The sequence below is a fragment of the Dendropsophus ebraccatus genome, chromosome 4, assembly GCF_027789765.1.
Source record: "Dendropsophus ebraccatus isolate aDenEbr1 chromosome 4, aDenEbr1.pat, whole genome shotgun sequence".
Taxonomy (NCBI): Eukaryota; Metazoa; Chordata; class Amphibia; order Anura; family Hylidae; genus Dendropsophus; species Dendropsophus ebraccatus.
In genome coordinates, this window is record NC_091457.1 from 65,436,581 (window position 1) to 65,459,971 (window position 23,391).

Sequence of the window (23,391 nt, forward strand, 5' to 3'; positions counted from 1 at the left end):
CATAATCTTTACAGCCATCTCCAGATGGAGTTGGTAATGTTCCTGTCCATAGCATCAGGCAAAGGAGATGGACTGCATAGAGATGGGGTGGAACATGCTATTCATGGGGTGGAACATGCTATTCATGGGGTGGAACATGCTTCTTGGGCCTACACATGTTTCTGCATGCTAATGAACTTGGCCAACGTTGTATGTTCTTTGCGACAAAAACTAATAGGGAAAACTAAATCTGAACACCCCAGCAAGTAATGCATGGAGGGTGTCTATCTTTTAGGCTATGTATGCAACATAACGGCCATTTTGAAAGCTACCACACGTGTCATGTAGCATATTCAAGACCAAAAATGTCTTAGAAATCTATTGTCGCAATCAGATTTGCAATCTCTTTGTTTATGGTTCAAAGGTTATCAACACAAAAAGTTGCAACAACCAGGAAAGTTCTCCTATGATGTAAAGCTAACTGACAAAATGCACTGTCCCAGGTGCTGAACACAGAGCTAAAGCTTTTGAGTGTTCTCTGTTGGTAAATTTTGGGGTGTAATCAGATTTAGCAGTCATATTGTATTGCTGCAAATACTGTGTGGCAAGCTGCAAATACTGTGTGACTTTTGCCAGAGTTTAACGTAGTCACTGACTGGATTGCTACCTGCTTGTTTCTCCTCCCAGAAATAGTTTTTTTTACACTTTGACCACGTTTCCCCTAGCTGCTCTGCTATACTATGCTGTAAGATGCAGCACTGGTCACAAAGGCTCCTTTCTCAAGTGTCATGTCTATTCGAATACTAACATGCAATGGAATGGATATTGCAGTTCCCTGACAACTATTGGTGGCAGCAAATGGGCAGTGTCATTCCTTACTGCTGACACTCAATGTAAAAAAGAAAAAGTACAGTTTCCTTGTGATACTGTCAGCCCCCTTTTTCTCTCACTTCATTTCATCAGTGAATAATGTTACGTAGGCGGGGCTTCACGGCAGTTGGGAAAGGGGGCCAAAATGCTGTCAAGCCCCGCCTACGTGACACTGTCCACTGATGAAATTAAGTGATTTTAGAGCAGAAAGAACCAAAGGTAGTTTTCTGCCAGGAATCAGCAGATGATGGATTGTCCTCTCACAAACGGGCGCAGGTGGTGAAAGCGGCAAACTTCAACTCAGCCGTAACCATTAGGAACACGGTGAACTCGGTATTATATGGATGAATGCCGCTCGTGGTGAACCATATAAAAAACTTTTTATATGGTTCACCACGAGCGGCATTCATCCATATAATACCGTGTTCACCGTGTTCCTAATGGTTACGGCTGAGTTGAAGTTTGCCGCTTTCACCACCTGCGCCCGTTTGTAAGAGGACAATCCATCATCTGCTGGGTCCTGGCAGAAAACTACCTTTGGTTACCTCTACTCAACGTTCTGTTGTGGTCCCTCCTGTGTGCTGCGGTGGTGCAGTTTATGCGTTAACTAGCGTTGTGCCTATTTAGCACAACCCTAGTAGGTGAGTGTACAGTCTACCCCTCCTGGGGGTCTTTACTGCTCGCTTTTCTCTGAAATTGACTATATTGCACCAGGAAGCGCCCTCTGTTTGTGTTTTGTTTTAGAGCAGAAAGAAGACACAGACAAGTTTTATACAGGTACATATCGAATGTGCAGCATCTAAGCTTGTGGGTGGTGCGGAGAGCCCCACATAGAGTAAGGGGGAGAAAATATCAAATTATATAACAAAGTTAAATAACTTATAAAGATAAAAAAAAGTATTAATCAAAATACCCCTTTAAGTGCACATGCACGTTCTACTACATATGCAAATCTAAATGCCATCTGGGCCTGTTTTCATGAAAGCACCCATTAAATTGCTGCAATGCTTGCAGTTATTCTCAGTGGTAGCTGACTACAGTCAGAATTGCCCTTTTAGCTACATTAATGTCAATTGTGATGTCAAAGCAAGGTCAGAAGCAGAAAAATTCTTCCATTTACAATCTACTTGTCAAGTGTCAGAGACGCTGATGACACTTGTAATGAAAGGATTGGCAGTGTGACACTGAGAACAAAATGGGTTATTATTTATAAAAAATGAAATGGAGTTTTTTTTTGCACATATAAGAGATAAAAAAAGCATTCCAGTTTTTTTGTTTTATTTCTCCCCCCACTGCAGGCTGGCACATTTACTTACTAACTGTCCCCCGGCGTGGCTTCATTCCGGTCCTACGATACCGTTCAGATCCCACAATTTTTTTGACCCTCTTTTTTCTCCAGGGCTTTTTAAGGATGGAAGTCAGGGTCTCCAATACATCTCTCTGACAGCACTCTCATAGAGATGCATTGGAAGGGTCTGTAATAGACTTCTGCTTTCCTTAGACGCGGGCAAGTCAGTGAAAAAGTCATGTGGGTGCCAGCGGGGTTTGAATGGCACCAAAAGATCAGAAGAAACCAGCGCCGTGGGACACTGATCATCATCAGTATATGTGCCAGGATGCAGGAGAGGGAGAAATAAAAAAAACAAAAAAACTAATCCTGAAATACTTCTTTAAGAGCAAGGGCCCTATTACACGGGGTGATTATAGTGTAAATTATGGCTATATCGCTTCATGTAAATGCATGTGACGATCAAACAACCGACGAGAAGTCATTTATTGTTTGTTTGGTGCTGACACTAAAATCATTGTTAAAGGAGAAGTCCGGCCAAAATTAATTTTTGATATGTTGTTACTTATGAAAAGTTATACAAATTTCTAATGTACATTAATTATGGGAAATGCACATATACTGCTATTTCCCTTAATTTAGTAGATCAGGAAGTGTTAGAAATATCTCTGAAGAAGTGACGTCACGACCCAGGGTGTAATTCCTATGGAGTGTCCAGCAGGGGGCGCTCTCTATATAGAAGTCTATGGGACCTTATTGTTTCTATGGGTTTCTATGTAATGTAATGTAATGTAGTGTACAGTGCTTTATTGAATGAATACATCTATGGAATACTTTGGGGAGCAAGTGTCCTTGCTCCCCAAAGTATTGCATAAATGTATTCATTCAATACATTCAATACACAGTAAGCCCGCCGATCCGCCGCATTTCCGCCGAATTTCCGCCGCATTCCCGCCGATCCGCCACACGCTGATCCGCCGCATATACATTGAACTACAGCTCCCATCATCTGCTTATAGTATGAACAGGTGATGGGAGCTGTAGCTGGGTAATGGATATGACATGCCGCCGGGCGCAGGGGGGAGCCGCTCAGTACACAGGAGCGCTCCCCCCTCCTCCTCCTCCTTCCGGGATAACTTCCGCCTATACCAATGCTGAGTCCCTGCCTGGCCGCCGCTCTCCGCTCACATATACCGGCTCCCGGCATCAGCGCGGACACCAGGATGCATCGGGAGCCGGTATGTATGGGGGGGAGAGCGGAGAGCGGCGGCCAGGCAGGGAGTCAGCATTGGTATAGGCGGAAGTTATCCCGGAAGGAGGAGGAGGAGGAGGGGGGAGAGCTGCTGTGTACTGAGCGGCTCCCCCCTGCGCCCGGCGGCATGTCATATCCATTACCCAACTACAGCTCCCATCACCTGTTCATACTATAAGCAGAAGATGGGAGCTGTAGTTCAATGTATATGGTCCGGATCGGCGGGAATGCGGCGGATCAGCGTGTGGCGGATCGGCGGGAATGCGGCGGAAATTCGGCGGAAATGCGGCGGATCGGCGGGCTTACTGTGTATTGAATGTATTGAATGAATACATTTATGCAATACTTTGGGGAGCAAGGACACTTGCTCCCCAAAGTATTCCATAGATGTATTCATTCAATAAAGCACTGTACACTACATTACATTACATTACATAGAAACCCATAGAAACAATAAAGTCCCATAGACTTCTATATAGAGAGCGCCCCCTGCTGGACACTCCATAGGAATTACACCCTGGGTCGTGACGTCACTTCTTCAGAGATATTTCTAACACTTCCTGATCTACTAAATTAAGGGAAATAGCTCTATATGTGCATTTCCCATAATTAATGTACATTAGAAATTTGTATAACTTTTCATAAGTAACAACATATCAAAAATTAATTTTGGCCGGACTTCTTTAATCGTTTGCTAATCGCCCGCTGTAATTCCACATTCGTTCACTAACCGATTAGTGTAATTCCACATTGTTTCTTCATTTGCTGGGATCAGATGGAGTAAACGATCATAGTAACAATCGTAAATAATGATCATGGTTCAGTGTAATATGTTGAACGATTTCAGGTTAACAATAAACAAACTCTTTTGGCATCATGTACTGTTAATCGTTGAAAATCGCTTTGTCTAATAGGACCCTAATGCATGTCACAGCATGTCTACACAGTGGCACATGTCAACATAAGAAGTACAGAATAGCCCAGATTTATCACAGGGTGTAAAATATACACTGGTGTAAACTGCCCACAGCAACCAATCACAGCTCCTCATTCATTTTATCAGGGCTGAAAGCTGAGCTGTGATTGGTTGCTGCTGGCAGTTTACACCAGTGTATATTTTACACCGTTTGATAACTCTCCCCCTATATGTTGGCAATTCTTTCAGTGCAAGCATAGCAAGCTCTAGTGATGTTCTAGCACTGTGGCCCTGATTGTTGCCTGTGTAGCTATAGCATTATAAATGAGGAATGCACATACAGGTAGGTCTAGCAGCACTCCCAAATGAAGAATCAAGTGTTTATAGCACCAACATGGAAAAGAGGCAACTTTGAGCATGAAGACGACCTGACTGTAAGGTTGAAATGCTGCTCTTTTTCCACATTGTGCAAAAAACTCTTGATTCTTTACTCTGGAGTGCTGCTGGATCTACCGGTATTTGCGTTTTTTAAGAAGTAGTTTGATCCCTAGTGGAAGATTATACAATTATTTGTAGAAGGGAAACTTAGGTCATTTGATGACTTGCAGGTGGAATTTTTGTTGAGCAACTCTTATAGATTTTATTTGTAACTGGTACATGCCACACAATGCACTATAAATAAGGATGTATTTAGGATACAGGACCACAAAATTATTGACACTTTGGATAAAAGTAGAGGGAATAAGAGAGGAGAAATGAAGGGTATATATAATACTAATCTGGAGAGCATGGAAGGGCATCTGAGGCAGATTAAAAAGGAGGTATGGGAAAAAGAAATAGGGACGATACTGGACGAAGAGTGGGACAGCGTGCTTACTAATTGTGATCGAGTTTCTATTAACAGGAACCATCAGCTTATTCAATAAAAAATAATTAATAGATTGCACTCCCCCCCTAACATTCTGTGTAGGATGGGTAGACACTACCAGGATGCTTGTCTCAGGTGTATGGAGAAAGGTGCAAATTATACGCATATGATGTGGAGCTGTTTAGAAGTTCAGAAATTCTGGAGAAAGTTGACGGAACATATCTCTAAACGCATTGGTATTGTCGTGCCCTATAATTTATGTATGATCCTGGGTAATTCGCTATATGATAAAAGGTACTAACTCCACTCTTCCAAAAGTACTATTCTTAGCATGCCTAGTGATATTACAGAACTGGATAAATACTTCTCCTCCAGCCACAGAACAGTGGCTAAATATGATTAGGAAAACATGGGTTAAAGAAAAGAGTTATTATAAGACGAAGAAGAAAGGAGTGAAGCGATTTTATTCTATTTGGGGTGCATGGCTCGATATACTGGAGTAGTATAATAGTATGAAGAATATACTGCTTGGCACAGGATTGCCCTCCCCCTTTATTTTCTCTCTCGGCAATAAAGGTCAGAGGGTGGGTCGGAGGGGCAGGGGTTGATAGGGGTATGGGTTGTATTGTTATGATCTGGATATAAACTATAGGGGAAATTTATCAAACATGGTGTAAAGTGAAAATGGCTCAGTTGACTCTAGCAACCAATCAGATTCCACCTTTCATTTTACCAAACAAATAAAAGTAAAATAAACAAATAAATATACAGTATATAAAAAATTATATATATGTAGTTTGATTCCTAAAGCTTGCACCCAACTTTTAGCCTGGCTTTACCAGTGCTGCCCCACACAAGAATAAGGTGTGCACATACTGTAGATGTAGAGCTGAAGCTGAATCTGACATAGAGAACAGCGGCCAAGATTTACTAAAAATTTCTAATTCTCATACAGGGTTAAGTTAGGGTAGTATTACATGGCCAGAAGCCTATTACATAGCTCAGTTATCATGCAGACACCTTCCTAGTCATGGCTGGCCACACATTCCATTTTACCGAGGGAGATGTGCAACAAACTGTGTTTGTTGCACCGTATTCAGCTACCATATACTGTAAGTATTTAGTTATTCATTGGCTAAAGCCTGGCCTGTTACACAGTACACTATTGGCCTGTTCCTGATCCTTGTAATAGGACCCTTACACTACATGATCTACAGATGCCCAAAATTTTTATTACAGTTCAAACAATGTACTCTGCAGTAGTCCTGAAAAATAATATGATACACTAATGAGCTTCCATAGAATACAGCCTCTACTGTGTTTGCTTTTCTAGTGCCACTTGGTTCCATCTCCAAAGTAGTCACATGACCGTGAAAGTGACTCTTGGTAATACTAAAAGGCAACCAGAGTCCTTACCACTCTTATTGGCATGCCATAGATATTAATCATAATGACTGCCCCTAGTCACTATTGAATTCCCCAAGTGAGTGACACACGGAATGATCTTATAGTCAGGTTATGGCTTCACTTTACTGTGGTGTTCTTTATTTTAAATGTATAATTCCACCTCTGCCTCTTATTATTAAAGGGGTATTCCACCCAATGCAGTTTAAAAAAAGAATTGCAAAAGCAACCCTGTTGTACTCACTGTGTCCCCCTGAGCGTTTTGACACTATTCTTGCATTGTTGCATGCTTCTGTTCTCCATATCAAAGTTTTTAAAATTCTGTCATGCTTTTTAAATATGGCACTGGCCAGGAGACTCCAACTCCCAGCATGCACCACACCTCCTATGTCTCCCTCCCCCTCCTCCATACTGTCATAATTTCTCCCTCTCTCCCTGATCCATTGCTGTATCTCCCATCACCCCTCACACTAGAGACACGCCTGTACTGTCCTGTGTCTCTGCAGGGGGCTGGGTTAGCAGCAGTAAATATTTACACAACCCAGCCCAAAACAGAGACAGAGGACATGTGACCTTGTCTTGTAAACAAGACAGAGAAGTCTCAGTGTAACAGCTTTTTTGTGCTGACAGGGGGTGAGACACCTAAAAAAGATCAAAAATGGTGCAGAGGCCGTAATAACATCAAATTGCATATATATTTAACTTTTTTAGGTACTATGATATCTTGCAAAGATTTTTTTTTTTTTTGAGGAATACCCCTTTAACAATAGTGCTTGGGTATGCTTGACATCTATCATGTGACCACTGTGGAGGTGGAACCATGACCTGTGAATTTTATACATGCACAATGCACCTGCACAGTGCCGCCTGTACTTACATGATCGCTATTCCAGTCCCACATGCTGATGTTTGCTTGTCAGTCTTTTAGAGGATTTGTGTATACATTTGTAGGTATGCTCCTATAGAGTGTAACTTGCATATATACCTGCCGTGTACCTTTGTATTGTATGCTTGATTAAGACCTCTGGGTAAAGATGGGGTATGTCATGTGGGAATAAAGGACTATTTTTCACTGCAAACCGCCTGCTCAATGCTGTTACATATGGACTAAATGAGCAAATATTGAGCATGCTTGGGTTCTTCTAAACCCAAACGCTCTGCATTTGATTACCGGTGGCTGAAGTAGTTGGATGTAGCCCTAGGGAGTCCTGGAAAACATGGATACAGCCAAAAGTTTAGGCCAAGCCCCCTTCAAGTAAAGGCACTGAGTCACATGCCCTTGTTGAGTGAGGTGAATATTACTAGTCTTTTTGGTGCACTATGCATAATAAATGTGTCTCTATTGATTTGTGCCGCACCTATAGTAAATCTGGGCCAGTGTGCTGTAATATATCATGCACATATCATGTGTTGTCAGTCAGCTCCCCTAGGACTATCAATCTAAATCTATACTCTACATGTAAGAAAACTTCAGCTCGTATACGTATACTTGATACAGGTAGTTCATACGGTGATTGTAGCTACTCCTTTCTCTCAAAAGATCCCTTTAGAAAAAAAAAATAGGGACAAAAAGATCCTGCAAAACTTAGATGACAGAGCTGCTAGTGAGAGCCATACATGAAAGATACTAAGAGGACATCCAGTGCGGATTATAAAGACTAGTCCTCAGAGAGCAGCTAGTATGGAGAGAGAGAGAGATGGCTCTCTGCCCACGGCAACCATTCGGAATACAGCTATTATTTTCTAACCTGCACTGGTAAAGGTAAACATGGATTCTGATTGGTTGCTTTAAACAACAGGGTCATTGTATGGAAATGATTGCTGGCCCATTTACATGGAAATAAGCAAAGAAAATATGCCGGATAAATATGGCTCTGATTCACACAGCGCATGGGGCTTACAGTACACAACTCATTTGTATGCAGGAGCCTCTTGTATTGAAAAGTATAGTGGATAAAGTATGCCAAGGCACACAGCCATGGATAGATAAGCCACAGCACACCACTTTAGAATGCAGGTGAAGTAGTTTACTCACAGTGTAAGTAGACAAAAAAGCCTTTACTTCAACCAGGGTAAGTAAGTAGTTACGGAAACATGAGACCAAAATGGGTACAACGTTTCGGTCCTAAAAAGGACTTTCCTCAGGCATAGGGGTCTCTGTAATGTAGGAGAAGGAATTCCTTCTCCTACCTTACTATTAAATTCTATGGAGTTTTCAATTAAAGACACACCCAAAGGCCAATCAGTCCAGCTGAACTAGAATAGCTCTCACTGTAATGAAAAATTATTAAAAGCTTAATATGATGGACATCATAAAAAATGGAAAGAAAAAAGTCATGTAAGCCTATAAGATATTTGAAGCACTTTAAAAATATGAACTTTGTCAGCGTTTTCTATTTTTTTTTTTTTCCTTCTAAGTATTACAGGGTGTTTAAATTAATATCTGCTGTTTTCTACTGGTTGCTAGTCATAACTAAGGTTTTAAGGATACTAAAGCACGTAGGTGTCTTATCCTGTAATAAAGACTCACCAATACTTACTTAATACTTCAGCACTGGATCTTCTTTGCTTTGTTGCATCGTCTTTGTGCTGCCCACCACCTCAGCAGTATGAGTAGGCCTTCTACTACATACATAAGTTCTATACATAGTTCTATTGCTATTGTTGTCTAAGGGAAACGGAAGGGCAGACTCAAGTGGGCAAAGAGTGCAAAGGTTAGATCACTGAGCAGCGAAAAAACACTGTTAAGAGGGATCTAAATGCTGATGGGAGGACAGAACTTTGCCTATGCAGCAAGAATAGTCAGGAGTTTAGTTCTGGTTCTGGTTCTTCATGGTAGATGGACACTTCAACATAACAATGCACCGTACCCACAAAGACCTGGCTCCAGGAACAGGATAGTGAATTTTCCTTGCTTCCCTGACCTTTACTATCCCTAGATCTTAATTCTACAGAATAACTCTTGGGACAGGGTAGAACATATATCTACCTCCATCTAATTTGTGGCGAATGAAAAGGGATTCTCTCCACAAGGGCCAATAATCCTGCAGAATAATTGTGTCATCTAGTTGAATCTATGCCACCGACGCATTGCAGCAGTAGCAAACGGGAATCCAACATGATCCTAAATGAGTCTGTCTGAGGATCTGAGGTGGCCATTCAGTGTTAGGCTGGGTTCACACTGCGTTTTTACAATCCGTTTTTTTTCCCCATCCGATTTATGCTAAAAAATAAATGAAAAAACTGATGCATTTGTGTGCATCTGTTAAGATAAGTTTTTCCCATTGACTTCCATAATAAAAAGACAGATCAAAACGCATCCTTTTTTAGCGTACTCTAAAACATAGTGGACCACATTTTTGTGTACGCTAAATAAACAGATGTGTTTTGATCTGTTTTCAAACCTTTTTTCTTTATAATGGAAGTCAACAGAAAAACTGATCTAAACGCATGCGCACAAATACATCAGTTTTTTTCAGCCGTTTTTGTATAAAACAGATTTAAAAAAACATTGCAAAAAGGCAGTGTGAGGCCCGCCTAAGTCAGGTAGTGATCCCAACACACATGCCATACAGACTGTCAGCTCTTGTGTCCCCTCGCTCCTATTGTGTGAACACTTTATTATCATGCACTGTCTGATATAATCTGCACTGCAAAGTGCTGCGGAATATATTGGTGCTATAAAAAACCAAAACAAAAAAACAAAACAAAACAATTATTATAATGTGTTTCCCAGTGGTAAAGACATAGTCCTGTGATGCATTTACTCTACATTCACACTTACACCATAATCTTGTTTTTAATGGAGTTTAAATAATGTTGTTTTATTAAGGATCTCTTCAGTTTTAATACCTTTCTGACTTTATGGATACTAGTCATATAAGGGAAATACAAGGAAAACATCACTGTTAATATCCTCATACTGTCTAGTTTCTATTTTACCTGAGACATGCTATTACAAAGATGCATGAATAAGGGGACAGATCCCATATATGCATCATTTGTATGTGCATGGAAGGCACAAGGCTGATAATACAGCTTGCCAACATATGTGCACACAGATTCACATCTTCTCATATGATCTCCATCTCTCGGCAGCACAGCCGCCCAGAGATCTCAGGGTTGCTATGGAAACCAGGGATTTATTGAGATGCTGAGGGATTGGCTCGGAGCAATGGGGCAGCCTCTAACATGGAAATATTACAGCTGGGCAGCCATTGCTTTTCTCCACGTTATTTGTATCACAGGAGGGGGAGTATGAGAAAGTGAGCCCCCTCCCCCCTTCATCGTGAATGCTGCTAGCTAAATAACCCCTGCCTGTACTGGAAATGAGAGTGAAGAGGAAAGGACAGAAGAATGGAGGAAAGAGGAGGCAGTGATAGCAGAATGATTCACAGAGAGTCGTGGGTGGTGTGAGGGGAGTGGTTGGATGATGGAGGAGCTGGTATCTGCAGCATGGAAGGATTACAGCGAGGTTCTGTTCCCCTGCATTTACAATACATAATCTCCTCTGCATCCAAAGGACTTTTTTTTTTTTTATTCCAAAGCAACTTTTATATGCCTGTACCACTTCTGAAAGTGTCATTGCTCTGAAGCAAATTACTCGTTCCTTCGAGCTTACGTATACAATATTACATATACAAGAGTCTTAAGAATAGTCAAATGCAAAGCTATAATTTCTGTACAACAAACATAGTTCAAGGTGGGCACAACTACTGTCACTGACAGCCACACTTATGCTGTAATGCCAGATTCTGGGAGAAATGGCAGTAAGTAATGGAAGTAAGCACATCTAATAGTATCCACTGGGTATAGAATGGCTTCTGGCTTTGCTTGTACCCGGGAACATTTCATGGAGGCAATGGAGTTAAAGGGACATTCTCATCCATAGGATACATAAAGTCTAGAGATGAGCGAACCGGGTTCGGGTTCGAGTCCATCCGAATCTGAACGTTTGGCATTTGATTAGCGGGGGCTGCTGAACTTGGATAAAGCTCTAAGGTTGTCTGAAAAACATGGATACAGCCAATGACTATATCCATGATTTCCACATAGCCTTAGGGATTTATCCAACTTCAGTAGCCACCGCTAATCAAATGCCGAAAGTTCGGGTTCGGATGGACTCAAGCATCTCTAATCAAGTCCCTTATTAGGATGCCCTAACTTACTGATAGATTCTCTTTAGATTGCTTATAAAATTTATAAATAGGGCAAAAATTTACAATGAAAAGCATAAGTTGCAGGATTTAGCTATAAGAACAGGTCACATACTATTTAGCGGAGTCGTTTAGTTGATATTCCCTGGATCGGTTGAAGCACTCCTGGATTCCAGAATCTGCCCACAGTCTCATCATGGCTGAAAGTAGCTCAGGAGAGAAAGGTTCTGTGTCTTCCATACGACTCACCACGTCGCAGACCATCTTGGCATCAGCCTACGACATAAAAAAAACAAAAACAGAATAAAATAAACAACCAGTGAAACAAAACCCATTAACCGACCACAAGGGGGGAAGTCTATAGCATATAAATCTAGAAGAGTTTGGGGTAATCTACAGCAAGCAGCAAATTAGCTGTAACCAGGATGAACTACAAGAGAACTTGAGCTCAAACTAAACTGCCACATTAACATAGCCTGGAAAATATATAATTGTCCAGCAACAAACCATTATAAGGTTTTTCCATCATTAAATTCTCATGTAAACATGTTTGTAAGAGTTGCAGCTAGAAAAATGTAGATCACTTATCAAAACTCAGCTGGGAAAAGTGAAGCTGGAAAGTGTATGGGGATTCCACAGAGGTCGGATAATTGGACCAAATTTTCCAAATGAATTGATGGTAAACCACTACATCCGGAATCTTGTGAGAAGTATCTTTCCTTACCTCCAGGGTCTAGTAGAACAGATATTTACATTTATGTTAGCATGAACTATTCTTCTTAAACTACAGACCCTATTCTTTGTATAGGACAAATTTGTAAGCATGCACTGTGAACTCTGTGACCTGTTAGGTGGTCATTCTATAGGGGAGAGAAAGGCTAAGCTGTGAGCTTAATCTATTGTCAACTCTATTAGGTGGTGTCATAAGCATTCTGCTTATCATTACAGACAGAACAGGTAGTGTCAGCTTTAAGGAAATAAGTCATAAGAAAATGACCCATTGTTTAAATCAAGTTTTTATGTTATGCATATTTTTGGTGATGTTTTTACTAATTTTCCAGTTTATTACCTATAGTTAAAGAAAACTGAAATCTAGCAGTCTTTATTTCTACCACTAGGTCTTAAACTAGGCTAATACCAGTGCAGTCCTCACCACAAACAGGGATAGTTGAAAGGTGACACCAGTGTATAGAGGTACCCACATGACTAGGGGTACGGCAGATTATGGGGGTTACCTAAGATGATAACTTAAAACACTCCCCCCACCCCTTATTTTACCCCCCTCCCCGCAATACACCTCCCCCTTTACCTTCAAATGATGACATGACACCTGCTAACGTTGGAATAACGGCCACAGCAGCCTTTTATTGAACAATAAATAACATGTCAAATATAAACAATACTATTTAAACCCCGATAACTCCCACCCAACCTAACAACATACCCATCAGGGAGGTCAGGGATGGCCCAGCAGCAGTATGAACTATCGGTTCCCCAGTCGCACCACGCCGACTCAGGGCTGGCAAATATGCCCCAATACTGCTTCCCTGAGAATCAAGTATTCCTCCGCCTGAGCGGTAAGCACTACTAACCATGCCCAACCTCCCTACAACCTAAAGGAGAGGGGATTGCCACCTTCATCATCTCACCTCCAACACCTCCTCACACAGTGCCATCCACGACCACCCCTCCGCAGCTGCCGCGACAATAGAACTACTAACCAACCATCCACCTACCGACACAGCAACAGGGCGGGCGGGCGCTTCAGGTCCGGGACCGGAGGAGCTGGTGAGTAGAAAGCCCCTCCCTTTATACCTTCGTATCTGTACCCACCCTGACGCTATCCCTTGCTCACCTATTGGTCCCCTCAAGCGTCCCCACTCCCCCTGCTCCATCCCCCTTCCCTAACCACGCGCTACCCTCGTGTTCCAACTAAACCCTACCACTTGTTAACCCCCTACTGCCCACCCCTTCGTGTCCGGGCTGCAGCTATGCATCCCCCTCCCTGTAGAATGACCTCTATAAAGATCACTGAGCATGCCCCCTGAAGCCTCTCATATTTACTTGTATGGGAAAGCTCCTTTCTATGGTGTCCTTTGGTCCATGGGGCTTGCTGTAAAGCTCATCTCTAAATGCTGTTAAAATACCCATTTCAGTACCAGACTTTGATCAGACTGAAAACTGCATGATTTCAGGACTATTTTAGAATGATTATTTTACAATATAGATAGTAAAATGGAAAATTAAAAAAGGCAACAATATGATACAACTTGATTTAAACAATATGATTTTCCATTTCTATTCCCTTTAAAGTAAGTACCTGAATACAGTACACAGTAGATAAAAATTCCTCTTGTAGTCCTCCATGCGATTAATCCTGACAACCAATACTTTGAGCACAGTGTGACAGCTCTCAATGCTGCAGGCCCACTGTGTGACAACCACCTGGTAAATTACAGAAGTTCTGCATGTGACACTCAAGTCCCCTTCGATTATGTCACTAGAAGTCAGGCGGCGACAGAAGCCTTGGGCTGGGGTCACACTGGCACAATACAGATGCATTTTTGCATCCAGATTATGGCTGCAAGTCTAACCCATGGTTGGGTCAGAACTTGTGGCCGTGATACTGTCAGTCTCTTTCCTTCTTTTGGCCATATGCTATAATCTAAAATTCAATTTCTAGGAAAGCATGTTTTGAAAAGCTTAAGGGTCCAGATCCACCACTAAACATGCGTCCATCACAAGGTTACCTCAGTGACACTTTCAGTTTCCTCAGGTTTAGCAGAAAATGGAGCAAGACAAAGAGGACCAGTCATCTGTCACATGACAGGCATTTTACTTTGTATCTATGCCTAGACATAGTATACACAAGAGTTGTCTTTCACAATAAGTAGTATATTGACAGCCCAACAACTAACAGCAAACCATATCACTGGCTTGAAGCAAGCCAGAGGACCCAGGCCCTAATATGCCATGGCCTAGACATTTGCTGCTACATTAGTCTTGGCTATGACCATATCTTTATTAGTTCTGATCTAAGGATCTGTCCTTCTGTCCTTGGACATGGGCCAAAGCAGAGTGCTTGGATCAACTGCATATAATGTTGTGTTGTTGGATGATTTGTCCAAAATAACAAAAAAAAAAAAAAATTAAACATGAGAATAACCCTTTAAGGTTCAACCTGTTTACATCGCCATTTATTTTTTACATCCATCATAGACAGGCTCCAAATGACCCACCTTAATTCCGTCATGTATGCCCTTAACTAAACCCAAAAGTGGCAGGTAAAAATCTATGATAAGGCTGGGTTCACATACACTATTTGAGCAAAAACCAGAAGTGGGTCAAAAACATTGAAAAAAGGTGGACATCTTTACAGGTTTCTTTTGTGTCAGTTCCACTTCTACATTTTGGCTACGAATGACCTCTAAAATGAGACCAAAAATACTACAAAGTGAATCCAGCCTTATATGTCTTTTACACAAAGACAAATCATTTACTAAAGAAGATTTAAGATATGCGGTATAGAGAAGTTCATGTGCTTGAAAATGCCACCATCTTTCAGCACAACACACCATAGAGATGGTGATCCATGTAACCCCAAATGCCATTAGCCTCGTATATCTTATCTTCCAGTTAAGAAGCTTGACGGACCCTACTGTAAGCCAGGCTCCAGAATGGCATACACTGTAATCCAATACATAGAAAAACCCTTAAAATATATGCATTTGTTTTTTTTTTAGGCTGGCTGGGACATCAGGCTTTATCTATCATGTTGTATCCCACAGGCAGAACCTGTGTGGCAGCGATGTCAGTTAAGTGACGTAATGCCATCCCCAATTCCCAGCACTGACGCCTCAATGAGTGGCATCATTACATCCCAGATGCCAATTAATTGAACGTAAGCAGCACAGCTCAAACTCTCCTCTCTGCGGGGCGGATTCCATGCTGGGTCTAACCTTTAACACAAATCCCCCTCCCTGCGCACAGTGGGCATCATTTACATTTGAAATATATATCTTGCATTGGGCCTCGTCTCCAGCTTCCTGTCCCCTGTGTGCCATCACGCTACCCCTCCTGTCTCAGAATGTGTCCCTGCCATCTGTCTGCCAGCCTCTTAAATATGGAAGTAGGGGTCCATTTAATGAAAAGCTCAGAGGCAGCCCAACAGAGAAAGCAAGGAGATGTGAACAGGAACAGCACAAGTCTTAGAATTGGCATTTAAAAGCATCAGATTGTGCTGATAGCAGAGAACACTAGCCTAACATAATCCTAACACCTCACTGGTAATTACACAAACTGGGCTCTTCTAGTTCTTCTGTTTAAAAAAAAAAAAAAAAAAAATTCTTGATCTTGGAGACATTTAAGGAGACTCAAGAGACTATATATGATTAGTGAAGGGGTCTTTTTTTATATAGCTTAGCTTCTTTCACTAACATAGGGGTAAGCTGCAATACTGCCTACTAGACCTGCAAGCACCTGGATGCTCGGCATTGATTACCAGTGGCAGAAGAAGTTGGATGCAGCCCTAGGGAGTCTTGGAAAACACCATAGGCTGCATCCATGTTTTCCAGGCAGCCTTAGGGGGTATTAACAGATTCCAACACTAAGAGCTAATGTGGCAATTAAATGCTACTTGTAGATTTCAGTGTTTAATAGTTTAGAGCTCCAAGACCAAGTGTTCTTATACAAGGAGTCTAATACCACACATCAGGGTGTGGTATACTACAGGGAGTCTACTAATATGGCTTGTACAATGCATTGGGAAAGCTTTCAGACCCTTTCACTTTTTTTATTTTATTTGCGGTCTTGTGCTTAAATTTAAAAAAAACACCTCACCCCTCATTCATTCTGCACGTAATATACCATAATAATAATAAATGAAAAGTTAGATAGGTTCACTAAATTATTGAAAAGGAAAAACTAACGTACCACATTGATATGCCTTTCACACGTACAGGATCCGCAGCAGATTTGATGGTGTAGATTTGATTTGCTTTGCTTTGAATCTCCAAATCTGCTGCGGATCTTGTACATGTGAATGCACCCTTAATCAGTACTTAGTTGAAGCCTTTTTGGCAACAGTCTTCTTGGGTATGATGCCACAAGGTTTGCACACGTGGTTTTAGGGGTTTTCTGCAATTCTTTTCGGCAGATCCTCTCAAGTTCTGTCAGGTTGAATGGTGACCATCGCTGGACAGATGTTCAGTAGGGCTCAAATCAGGGCTCTGGTTGGAATCCTCAAGCACATTCACAGAGTTGTCTTTGTTGTGTGCACAACACTTCCCTAATTGAATTATCATCCACACAAAGTCAAAAACAATAATTTTTCTCTTTATTGTAAGATAATATGGGAAGGGGTGGGTTTGACCCCTTTGTCAGGTTAACCTTCAGCTCAGTCAAGAGCACTCTGGATAAGGCTTTTATTAAGAATCTCTCAGTACTTTGGCCAGTTTTGAGAGAAAGCTGAATGGAATAGTCTCCCTGTCGCAGGTCCCGAAAGAACATCCCCACATGATGTTGCCACCACCATACTATACTATAGGGATGGTATTGGGCAAATAACGAGCAGTGCCTGGTCTCCTTCAGACATGATATGTAGAACTAAGACCAAAAAGTTCAATCTTTGTTTCATCAGACAATTCAAGATCTGTCCTTCAGGTCGTTCGGCAGGAGTTATGGAGCTATTGTCCTAAAAACCAACTTTTAAACTAGCAGTGCCATGTCAAAGAGGCACCCGTACCCTAGCCCTACACCTAGCGGGATTCCTTTATCTTGTCCTGTCAGTTCTGCAGCTCTCTACAGCGCATGTGCAGTAGTTTAAAAATTCTGAAAAGGACAAATCCCACTTGGGGGCATTCTTAATAATGAGGAGGGCAGAATAGGGAAAGGAGAGGCGGCGCAGGCCTAGGGTGCTGCTAGTTTCAAAGTTGATGTTTAAGGACAATAACTTCATCACCTTCTGAACAGACCACAGGACAGATCTTGGATTAAAAGCAGCTATTGTGGGTGCAGATTCGCTTTAAGGTGGTTTATGCAAACCCCAGACTTGTTTTCTCTGTGTTTTACTGTGGTGAGACTTCTTTCTGGCCACTCTGCTGTAAAACTCAAATTGATGGAGAGTTGCAGTGATGGTTGACTTTCTGGAAGCCTCTCCCATCTACCTCTCTTACAAAGGCCCTACTCTTCTGATTACTTAGTTTGGTGGGGGCAGCCAGCTCTACGAAGAATCCTGGTTGTTCCTATCTTCTTCCAAGTATGGAGATCAATGTGTTCTAGGGGACTTTTGGCATAGAAGAAATCTTGCTGTCTCTTTCTCCAGAACAGATATCCTAATGGCTTGTTTTTTTGGCCTAATGTGCATTGTTTGCTGTAAACTCCTATATAGACACGGCTCTTTCCAAGGGAGTTTGCAAATGTTGGCATTACATTACAGTAAAGCTGGGTCTGATAAACAGATGCATCTGTGTACCTCCATTTTGATCCTTTTTTATTGACTTTCATTTAAAAAAAAAAAGGGATAAAATTCATCTTTTTTACTGTACACAAAAATGTGGTTGAGAAGCCTTAGTTGGAAAAAAAAATATTTTTGATAAATATAATAACCAGTTAAAACTTTTAAACTATATTTTAATATCTTTAGACCTCTGCTTGATGTCACTGAAAGAAAGCGTTCTTGTTTACATCCAAAGCCTGATCATTCCTAATTGTATGGCTCAAGCTAGAAGGGTGCAATACACTAAGTAGGCTGTGCAACAGAGATCAGAGCTGGTTTTAGTCTCTCGTATCACTGAATGAAAACGGAGATCCTGAAATGTTGATAAGAAATACAAAGACTATTAGAAAAAATTATGACTTTCCATTACACAATGACATTAAAAATTAGAAAAACCTCTTTATTGTAGCTTAACCGCAGTGATGTAACCTAGACAACTCGAAATTCCAGGCAGGATGTCCCTGTTGCTGCATGCAGTTCTGCATTGGACAGCATCTGTGCTGCGTTATCTGGGCTAGAGGCGTCATCTATATCCAGGCAGGTCACGGGGGAAGAACAATAAAAGGTTTGTCCACCAGAGGCAGTGTTGTCTCAGTGCTCTGCATCTGGTGGTTGAGTTATGCCCCATTTTAGCATGACAGTTCTAAAGAATGAGAGGTCATTTAAAGCTCCCAGCTTACATCACATCACATACTGACCATACTTAAGCCTGGGGTATAAGCCACATCCAGGAAGGCATGGCTCTAGGAATTCCTGGGTGTATAACATTATATAGATATAGCTGATTCTAGGACTGTCGCTTCTTACTGGCCCCTATAATTCACAGCACATACATTAAAAGGGGCTGAATAGCCGGCCTTTCTGTCGTCCTCCTCCCCAGAAAGCACTGGGGTGCAGACACAAGAGGAGCTCCATTAATGAGCTTCGTTACCATGGCAGCATTTCTTTTTCATCTCCCAGCCGCCCGAGCCCAGCGGAAGATATGTGTGAAAAATGAATAGGAAAGGGAGGAAGGGAGAAAAAAAGAGAGCAAGGAGGGATGAGGAGGCATAAAGAAGCAGCTTCAAATGAAAGCCACACGAAGGGTGTGTTCTGGTAACTTAGAGAATATATGTATCAGATACCAAGGTTTATTCACAGCCTATTCTCTGCTGCTGTCCTAGTTATCGGGGGGCAGAGGGGTGCGCTCACTTGGCTTTTTCTATGGCTCCTGTTATTTAAAATGGGGATTTCATATGCACGGCCACTTCTGCACCATTGTGAGGGTCCCAGTCGGCAGACCCTCCCCACCCATGTCACACCAATCAGATTATAATGGCGTGGGAATAGTGTTTTGCATCTGATGACCCTGATAAACTGAGCTGCTGGAGGGAGCCATACTGGTGTCTGTAACAGGGCTTGTGCCTTTCCAGTGCTGACCTATGTTACTGAATAGCAGCTGCTGTTACCTGGCTCACTATGTTGAATGTCAAAAGGGTTATCCAGGACATTAGGTCAAGAGCTGGAAATGTTATAATAAAACAAATAAAAAAAAATAACATTCCCTACCTGTTAAATTACCTATCGCTAGTGCTTCAGTGATCCCGGGCAGTCCTTGATTACTTTCTTGCAGTGGTGGTGTGCGGGGGATCCATGTGATCCGTACAGCCAATAACCGCCCTCAACAGTTATGCCAACAAACATATCATGCACAGAAAATATGCAACAAACACATGCACAGAACTGTTGGGGCCAGCTACTGGCTGCGGCGGTCATTGGGATGTATGTGTGGTCAAAATTATACTAATGTGACCATTAATTTATCTAATATTTGTCATCTGGCATTTACATGCTTCGGTTAGGGGAAATTCACCTATTGGTACAGCTATGGGGAGAGTGGGTACACTGCTACGTAACAAGCCCAATCTGCCACTCAGGGTTCTGGAAAAGCTGGGTGAGAAAACCTCTGTAAGTAGTCATAGCAAGCACATCGATTGACACAAGCAGATTTCCTAAAAACAGCTATAAGGCTGGGTTCTAGAGATGGGTAGATGAGTCCTGTGCTCCCTAGGGCTGCATCCAACTTCTTCAGCCACCAGTATTCAAATGCTGAGCGATCTGACTCAAGTATGTAGCAATCCACATCCCTATTAAAGCACTGTCCCAATGAATGTGAATAGTTCAAAGGACTGTTTTCTTCTGCGCTTTGGAATGTGAAGGGGCCTAAGAAAATTGTGGGGCCTAGAAAACTGTGATCACGATTTAGAGGGGTTATCCAGCGTTAGGAAATTTTCTATATTATGTTGCCCTGTTGGATAATATAACAAACAGGTTATGCTTACCTCTCATCGCTCCCCCAATGTCCTGCTGCAGCGTCTCCATTGTCCCCCGCTGACTGTAGCAGCTTCCACTTCTGAGAAGAACTTGTCTCAGGAGAAAGGGTGCCTTTACACAGAGAGATTTATCTGACAAATTTCCAAAGCCAAAGCCAGGAACAGACTATAAACAGAGAACAGGTCATAAAAGGAAAGCCTTCGATTTCTCCTCTTTTCAAATCCATTCCTGGCTTTGGCTTCAAATCTTTGGCAGATAATCTGTCAGATAATCTTTCTGTGTAAATGGACCCTAACAGCTTGCTCAGCCAATGACTGACTGAGAAGGGACAGCGCAGCGGGCAGTGATAGCTCAGCCATGTACAGTATTTGTCTGCATCACCACCACAACTGAATTCTCTTTCAATGGGTTGTAAAGCAGGACAGGACAGGACAGGTCCTCCCAGGCATGAGACACTCTTAATGATTACACTCCACTTTGGCTACTAAGTGAGACTCCTAACCAAGGGACCTCCATGCCTTCTGTATCACCTCAGAAATACATCAACAGTGTATGTAACAATGGGTTTACTAAACTGGATGACCCCCTTTAATATAAAATCAATATGCCGAGTTTCCCTCATCATTGCACCCATTCTTCAAAGCTGAAGGCAAGTATCTATTATCAACCTGAAATGGGGGCCCTAGATGAAAACATAAAGGCAGTGCCTCTGTTCAACCGGGCGCACGTCACTATGCATTTGTTAAGATGGCTGAAGATTGATGAAGACACTGCACCTGATGACCTGGTTTTATTATTTTTTAGTCAGACACAAACATTTATGAACATGGACGGCTAGGCTACAACATATGCATGGGTGAAGAAGCAGGAAGGGCAGGGGTGGGGGGGGGGGATGTACAGGACGGACCTAATGACTAACATCTGGAACTAAGAACTGCCCTGTTGTCGGGGCAGCTTGGGCACCAGGCTATGTATATCACCTTACCACATACTGAATTTCCCATTTACTGAACTTGCGAGTGCAGAGCTAAAAGACAAAATAGGACAGAGATGAGCAGGGTATCTGTGGCTGGGAAAGATGGAGAATAGGCGCAGTGAAAGACCATCACAGAATGATTCTCATGACCACTACTACTACTACACCAACACCACCACATAACCAGTCACTTGGCTACTAAGGGATTTTATCTTGAGCCATCTCAGTAGCATAGTCTATTGACCATATGAAATAAAGGACCACAATACCATCATAGACCACCTCCTTAGAAATATACTAAATCCATCCTCCTCCTGAAGACAAGCTGGCAAACAGTAGGGAATGACAGCTAGCGACAGGATGATCCCTTTTTGTAACGTAAGAACGAAAAAAAAAGTGCCCCTTTCACAGCTGACGTGACAGAAGTCCTAGTGGGTCTTCAGAGGGTGAGGCATATCCTGTACAACTGAACAAGGAGGTTGTCAGGATGTATACTTGGCAAAAAAGTGAGAATCTTGTACTAGCCGAGAGGCCCCAGGAGAGGACACCGAGTACACTGGCAGATGAATGGCTAGCCTGTTTGACGGGCACATGGTAATTCTGTGTGAATGACACAGTAGTTAGCAATGCAAAGTTTACACATCACCAAGTAAGATTCTACTTTTCAGCACTTTCTCTTACAACTTCCAAACCTTGAGCACATGGTGTAGGGTGTTACAGATTATTTAGTTTGAAATGCAGACAGGCAGCCACTGTGTACACTGGTGTCCGGAAAATATATTCTAAACGGGTATCTAGAATTAGAGTGGTATTACACGGGCCGAGCAGGGCCCGATAATACCTGTAAACGAGCGCCGATGTGCTAGATCGTTGCTTGTTTACTGGGCCTATTACACGGCCCGATAATCGTTCGACAAGAGCTGCAAGGACATCGTTACTGCAAGGGCTTCACAGCGGCCTGTCAGCTGGTAGGCCACTCAGCCAATCACAGGCTGGAACCGCCGCGGCCTGTGACTAACGGAGCGACCGATCAGCTGACAGGCCGCTGTGAAGCTAGAGCGCGCGGGACCCTGGGAGAAGCGGACGGCAGGAGCAGCCCTGGAACGTGGATGGGTAATGTATATCGTTAGTCGCCGGCCACGCACCGCTATTACACGCAGAGGTGCACGGTCGGCGCCCGACAAAAATGGGGTCTAACCTATATCAACGATCAGCCGATGATCGTTGTCATCGGCTGATCGTTGCATTTATTACACGGAGCGATAATCGGCCGAATCGGGCCAATTATCGTTCCGTGTAATAGTACCCTTAGAAATAGTCGTGGCACCTTTTTTTCTCCAAAAATAGCACAATTTTTAGCCATAGGCTATATGTGGAATTTTTACCCAGACAGACACTGGACAAACGTGCCCTGTTTCTGCGGTAAAGAAACACCTTTTTTTCTAATTCTGGCCCAAATATGTAGAATTGAGCTCCACGTTTTGGGGATCAATTTAAAGAATACACGGTGATACAGAGGGAGTGACTGAAACTCAAAGCAAAAATGGCTTATGCTACATTTACACGAAAAGATAATTCGCCCGATTATTAACGATGTTGGAGTAACTATTTTTTTCGTCAGAACGATCAGCGTTTAGACGGTGCTATATATGCTATATAGTACAGAAAATTTGTTTTGTGATCGCTTAAGCCTATCTCACACATTGGTTAAATCGGCGAACGACTGTTTACACAGAACGATCTGCGAATTTTTTACGAATGATCAAAAACGATTTGAGAAGTTGTTGAAAGATCAAAATGAACGATTTCTCTCTCGTCGTTTGATCGTTCGTTGCGTTTACATGTACGATTATCATTCAAATTCGATCGTTAT

The 23,391-nt window shown here is 42.3% G+C and overlaps 1 protein-coding gene across 2 annotated transcripts in view; it reads right to left on the bottom strand.

Moving 5' to 3' along the window:
• Positions 1-23,391, bottom strand: part of GNAO1 (G protein subunit alpha o1) — a 167,339-nt gene that overhangs the window by 26,341 nt on the left and 117,607 nt on the right. For both annotated transcript variants that reach the window (XM_069965994.1, XM_069965995.1), the window contains exon 4: positions 11,849-12,009. In XM_069965994.1, the coding sequence (XP_069822095.1) occupies positions 11,849-12,009 (161 nt within the window). The remainder of the gene's footprint in view (positions 1-11,848; positions 12,010-23,391) is intronic.